The sequence below is a fragment of the Nomascus leucogenys genome, chromosome 8 (genome assembly GCF_006542625.1).
Source record: "Nomascus leucogenys isolate Asia chromosome 8, Asia_NLE_v1, whole genome shotgun sequence".
Classification (NCBI taxonomy): Eukaryota; Metazoa; Chordata; class Mammalia; order Primates; family Hylobatidae; genus Nomascus; species Nomascus leucogenys.
Window position 1 is genome coordinate 9,888,246 of NC_044388.1, and position 6,000 is coordinate 9,894,245.

The window sequence follows — 6,000 nt, forward strand, 5'->3', positions numbered from 1 at the left end:
CAATTCTATCAGTCTTTAAAAATACATTTCATAGTGCTTTCATCTCTATATACATACATTAGAGGTACAGCTAAAATTAAATCATATTTACACCTTTTTTACAGGCTGTCATGATATCGTTCCTTAACTCAATTAACCTAACTACTGACCTTACAAACTCTGAATATTAACTCTGGCAAAAGCATAATGGGATCAAAGGGTGTCTTAAAGAAAGCACGAGTTATGCATGTGAGTATTTCACCCAGAACCAAGGTCCAGTGCTGGTGTTTAACAATACAGCTACTAGGCTATTAGAGATGTGGGATTCTGATAAACATATTTGAATATTACAATTTTACTTATCAGAAAAACAACTCAAAGGCTCCATATTCAGAAAACCCTTGCCTAAGATTAAATACACTGTGAAAGGTTACTCTTGGTTCTTTTAAAATATACTGGGCTTCCTTTAAAAAGATAAGGTGTGTTTTACTGAACTCACTTATGTAACCACATATAAAAATAAAATCAAGATGAGATGCAAAGGAAGAGAAATTATATGGCTGAGCACCTATCTTGTATCAGATCCTACATACCAATATCTCATTTAATACTCTAAGTTAACTACATATGCTAGACTCGGGGGAGGGGATGGATGGAGCTCCTAATCTGTGTGTTTAGATGCTACAAAAACCTCCCATTCCTGTTCTTAAACCAGAAAACCTATATTTACACGTTTTTATAACAAAATGATCCTAATCCAAAGTGGGAAATTAGTGCAATCAAGCTAACATTTATTTCAAATATAAGTATGCCCCATTTTTAACAAAACTTGATACATGAATCCTGAACGCAGAATAATAGAAATGTTAGGAGCTAGAAAAGGGCTTTAGAGATCATGTAATACAACCTCCTAATTTTATAGATGAAGCAATTGAAATAAAAGTGTCCATTTTTCACCCAAATTTAAACAGTGCTAGACTACATCTGTGGTCTCCTCACTTCAGGGTTATAGATCTAATTACACGAGGGAGCTCAATTATTTGCATGAGATCTTTTCAAGAGCATCTACAGAGCTACTGAATTTTTTAAAAAAGATTTAATTTGCCTGATTATTGGCAGTAAACATTTCAGAAATATGGAAAGCAAACTGCCTAAACTGGGTCTCACGGATTAATAGAAAAATATTGTTTTTATGCCAGAACAGTGGCTGGCCCATAATTGGTGTACAATAAATATTTGTTGAATGAAAGTATGCCAACCTAAATAAAGTATTGCCATCATTGGCTCAATAGAGTCCATATGTCCAACTCAAAGCAAGACACCGTGAATAGAACTGCATATGCATTTCTTTCATATTCTTAAAAGTGGTCGATCTAAAAACTGTAGGATTTAAGAAGATGCCGGTAAGAGTCTCAGCATAATTCACCGAAGGCATTTTTGATAAGAAAACTCTTTATAATCTTCCAAATAAGTAACTCTTAAAATTGCTATGATTATCCAAATGATTTAGAAGGAGGAAATCTAAACAGGAGGCTAAACTGGAAGCTCTACTCATTTTGGCAATCAGGGAACTAAGACTTTAGGTCTAGTCCTAATCTTGCACACACATAGTAACTATTAACACTATCTTAGAAAAATCTGACCTCTCTCCACTTGTACTTTCTCCTAAGCAGCAGAAAAGCAAATGGTGTACAAGAGGGGTGGTTTTCTCGAAAGGAATCTGACCCCAAAGGTACTGCAAAGCTTTGCACCCCATTCACCACCTGGAAAAGCTAGGGCGAGAAATTTTCCAAGGGCTAGAAACACCCTACAGCAACCACTGGAGAATACCAAAGCCTTCCCCACTCGATCCCGTAGCCCCCTTACCACCCACCCTGCAAAGCCGAGCCCGGAAATGAGCGGCCCGAGGTCCGAGGTGGGGCGTGAGTGACGTGCAGAGGCCCAAGCGAGCGCGGCAAGGAGCGATGGCTGAAGGAGGCCCCGGCGCCCATTTTGTCCTCAGCCTCCGCACTTTCCGCCCCGTCCCCTTGGGCCATGCAACCCACGCGAAATCCGAAGCCAGGCTCCTCAAAGCGGCCCTGGATCCCCGACGCCCGCTAGACTGAGACGTACGGCCAGGTCCAGCGGCGTCTGAGTAATCAAGCGCCGACACCAGCTCTTGCCCGCGTCTCCTCAGACGCATGGATTCGGCCTCCGCCTCACCTCGGCCCTGCGGGCCCAAAACCTCACTCCCGGCCCGGGTTTCATGCCTCAACCCTCTTTGCCTGGGCCTCACTCTCTCGCCCTCGGGCCCGGGCCTCACCCCCTTGCTGCCCCGAACTGGAGCCCCCCTCGCCACCCACGGGCTGGGTCTCTCCCCTCACCCGCAGGCCCGTGGCAGCTCCCCGCCCAGGCCTCACTCCCGCCCCCTTCGCCTCCCTCGCCTGCGTCTTCGGCCCCAGCACCCTCAGCCCCAGTGCGCACGCCCCGCCAGGACCTTACCCCCCGGCAAACAGATGCACCAGCGTGTCCCTCTGGCTCATTCTCTCTCCCGCATGTCCTCCGGGCGCTGAGGCGGGACGCGGATCTGGCCGCCCGCTACGGCAAGCGGCTTCGGTCCCGGACCGGGGACGCACAGCGCCCCGGGAACGGCGAGGAGAGCTGGCCGAGACGCGGCTGCAGAAAGCAACCGGCACAGCCCTCCCCGCGGCACTCCAGCCGCGCCACCGCCTGCCTACGCGCGCCGCCCTTCACCAGAGGCTGAGAGCGACGCGGCGCAGCGCGACGGAGAGTGGGCGGGGGATGGTAGGGGGAAGATGACTATTTGACGGCTCGCGACATAAACAGAGGCTCCCATTGGCCTGAGCATCGTGACATCACGCACTCTGCCGTGCTCTTTCACGTGATCCCTATGGGCTCTTTCAATGAAAGGGGCCGCGAGGCGTGGCCAGAGCGCGTGCCCGGAGGGTGGTAGTTCACCGCGCCCCTCGCACCTGAGACCTGGGGCGCCCCCGGCCTAAGTGAAAGCGCCAATCACGGCTGCACTCTCCTGAGCAGGGAACTGGCGGGGCGGGAAAAATCGACTTGGTTCCGGGTTCACAAGCGGATTTACTTTGAAAAAATTGGATTTATGACCCAGCAATTCCCTTGGTGTCTATCTCAGAGTAACCCTCGCACAATGCATAAAAAGGTTTGTGCATGGATACTCCTGTATAGGCTCACAAACAGTACAAAATTATGAACAATGTTTGCAGTTGCGGAAAATTGAAATCAGTGGGGGAATGAAGAAATAAATCATGAAACATTCCTACTATGGAATATTATGCAATCGTGACAAGAGATGAGGTGATTCCACATGGCAAAAAATCTCCCCAAGTGTGTAATAAGTAAAAAAGGCAAGTAGAATTAAAACAATCGGGTTTATTTTTAAAAGAATAAAAGTTCATGGGAAATGGAATTAAAAGATAAACTTTAAAAAATATATACTTTGTTTTTCAACGTAAGCTCCATCAAGTTAAAGACACTTTGCTAAGTCATGATACCAGCTCTTTAGTCCATCTGTAAAGAATTGAGGGTTCTGGGAATTTAATCATGAAAATGCAGGCTTTTTTACGTTATTAACTGAAGAAAAATGGGTGCCATTTACAGATTTTTCACGATTAGAAAACAAAAATACGTCAGAAGGAGCCAGGTCAGGAATGTAAGATGGATACCTAATAGTTTCCCATCGAAATCCCTGGAAAAATGCCCTTACTTAAAGAAAGGAATGAGCAGGAACTTTGTGCTGATGGAGAAGAACTCTCTGGTGAAGATTTCGTAGGTGTTTATATGCTAAAGCTTTGCTTCACTTTCTCCTGTAGTAAGCGGATGTTACTGTTCTTCGGCCCTCCAGAAAGTCAACAGGCAAAATACCTTGAGCATCCCAAAAAGCTGCTGCTATGACTTCGGCTCTTGACCAGTCCACTTTTGATTTGACTGGACCACTTGCACCTCTTGGTAACTATTGCTTTGATCCAGAATCATACTGAGAAAGCTATGTTTGATCTCTTGTTACAATTCTTCAAAGAAATGTTTCAATATATGATCCCACTTGTTTACAATTTCCATTGAAAGCTCTGCTCTTGTCTGCAGCTCATCTGGGTGCAACAGTTTTGCACCCATCGCGTGAAAAGTTTGCTCAACTTCAGTTTTTCAGTGAGAAATGTGTAAGTAGAACCAGTTGAGATGTCTATGGTGTTGTTTATTATTTGTGCTGTTAATTGTGGGTCCTCTTCAATTAGGGCACACGGAAGAATAATCTTTTCCTCAAAAATCGATGTGGATTGTCTGCCACTGCAGGCTTCCTCTTCAACATTGTCTCATCCCTTCTGCAAACAAGTTATCCATTTGTAAACTTCAGATTTCTTTGGGGGAATTTTCCCCATCAAACTTTTGTAAAGCATCCTTGATTTCACCATTCTTCCACCCAATATTGACCATAAATTTGATGTTTGTTCTTACTTGAATTCATGCTGCTCTGATAGGGGCTGTTTTCAAGCTGATGTCTTATCCTTTTTAGTGCCTCAAACTAGATCTCGTTCAGATACATTATAACAAGTGAGTACGAATTTTTGGTGCAAAAAAGTTTGAAATTCATACATAGTTTTTTTTTTTTAGTTAGGAAAAATGTTTATATAAATTCAAATTTACATATATTCCATCCTTCTCTTAACTGAAAAGAGTAAGAAACTTTCTGAGATTTTCTTTGTTACCAGTTCCTTTTTTTTTTTTTTTTTTTTTAATATACTTTAAGTTCTGGGATACATGTGCAGAACGTGGAGGTTTGTTATGTAGGTATACATGTGCCATGGTGGTTTGCTGCACCCATTAACCCGTTGTCTACATTAGGTATTTCTCCTAATGCTATCCATCCCCTTGCCCCCCAACCCCCGACAGGCCCCAGAGTGTGATGTTCCCCTCCCTGTACCCATATGTTCTCATTTTTCAGCTCCCGCTTATGAGTGAGAACATGGGGTGTTTGGTTTTCTGTTCTTGTGTTAGGTTGCTGAGAATGATGGTTTGCAGCGTCACCCATGTCCCTCCAAAGGACATGAACTCATCTTTTTTTATGGCTGCATAGTATTCCATGGTGTATATGTGCCACATTTTCTTTATCCAGTCTAACATTGATGGGCATTTGGGTTGGTTCCAAGACTTTGCTATTGTGAATAGTGCTGCCAGAAACATGCGTGTGCATGTGTCTTTATAGGAGAATGATTTATAGACCTCTGGGTATATACCCAGTAATGGGATTGCTGGGTCAAATGGTATTTCTAGATCCTTGAGGAATAGCCACACCATCTTCCACAGTGGTTGAACTTATTTACACTCCCACCAGCAGCATGAAAGCATTCCTATTTCCCCACATCCTCTCCAGCGTCTGTTGTTTCCTGATTTTTTAATGATCGCCATTCTAACTGGCGTGAGATGGTATCTCATTGTGGTTTGCATTTGCATTTCTCTAATGACTAGTGCTGATGAGCTTTTTTTCATATGTTTGTTGGCCACATAAACGTCTTGTTTTGAGAAGTGTCTGTTCATATCCTTCGTTCATTTTTTGATGGGATTGTTTTTGTTGTTGCTTTGTTTTTGTTTTTGTTTGTTTTTTTGAAGCAGAGTCTTGCTCTTGTTACCCAGGCTGGAGTGCAATGGTGCAATGTCGGCTCACTGCAACCTCCACCTCCTGGGTTCAAATGGTTCTCCTGCCTCAGCCTCCGTAGTAACTGGGATTACAGGTGCCCGCCACCATGCCCAGCTAATTTTTTTTTTGTATTTTTAATAGAGACGGGGTTTCACTATGTTGGCCAGGCTGGTCTTGAACTCCTGACCTCAGGCAATCCACCCGCCTCAGCCTTGCAAAGTACTGGGATTATAGGCGTGAGCCACTGTGCCCGACTGGCTTTTTTTTTTTTTTTTTTTTTTTTTATAAATTTGTTTAAGTTCCTTGGAAATTCTGGATATTAGCCCTTTGTCAGATGGATAGATTGCAAAAATTTTCTCCCG

The 6,000-nt window shown here is 44.0% G+C and overlaps 1 protein-coding gene across 3 annotated transcripts in view; it reads right to left on the reverse strand.

Annotated features, from left to right (window-relative positions):
* The window catches only part of SLC25A36 (solute carrier family 25 member 36), a 38,591-nt gene extending 35,855 nt beyond the window's left edge, over positions 1 to 2,736 (reverse strand). The window contains exon 1 of one of the 3 annotated variants that reach the window (XR_004031274.1): positions 2,461 to 2,728. Coding sequence is in view for 2 of the 3 variants with exons in the window: in XM_030816737.1 (XP_030672597.1) it covers positions 2,025 to 2,161 (137 nt within the window). In the remaining variant the exon portion in view is untranslated. Of the gene's footprint in view, positions 1 to 2,024; positions 2,222 to 2,460 lie in introns of those variants that run through there. The other 2 variants (XM_030816737.1, XM_003265313.3) reach the window with 2 other exon arrangements.
* Between the last annotated feature and the right edge of the window lie 3,264 nt (positions 2,737 to 6,000).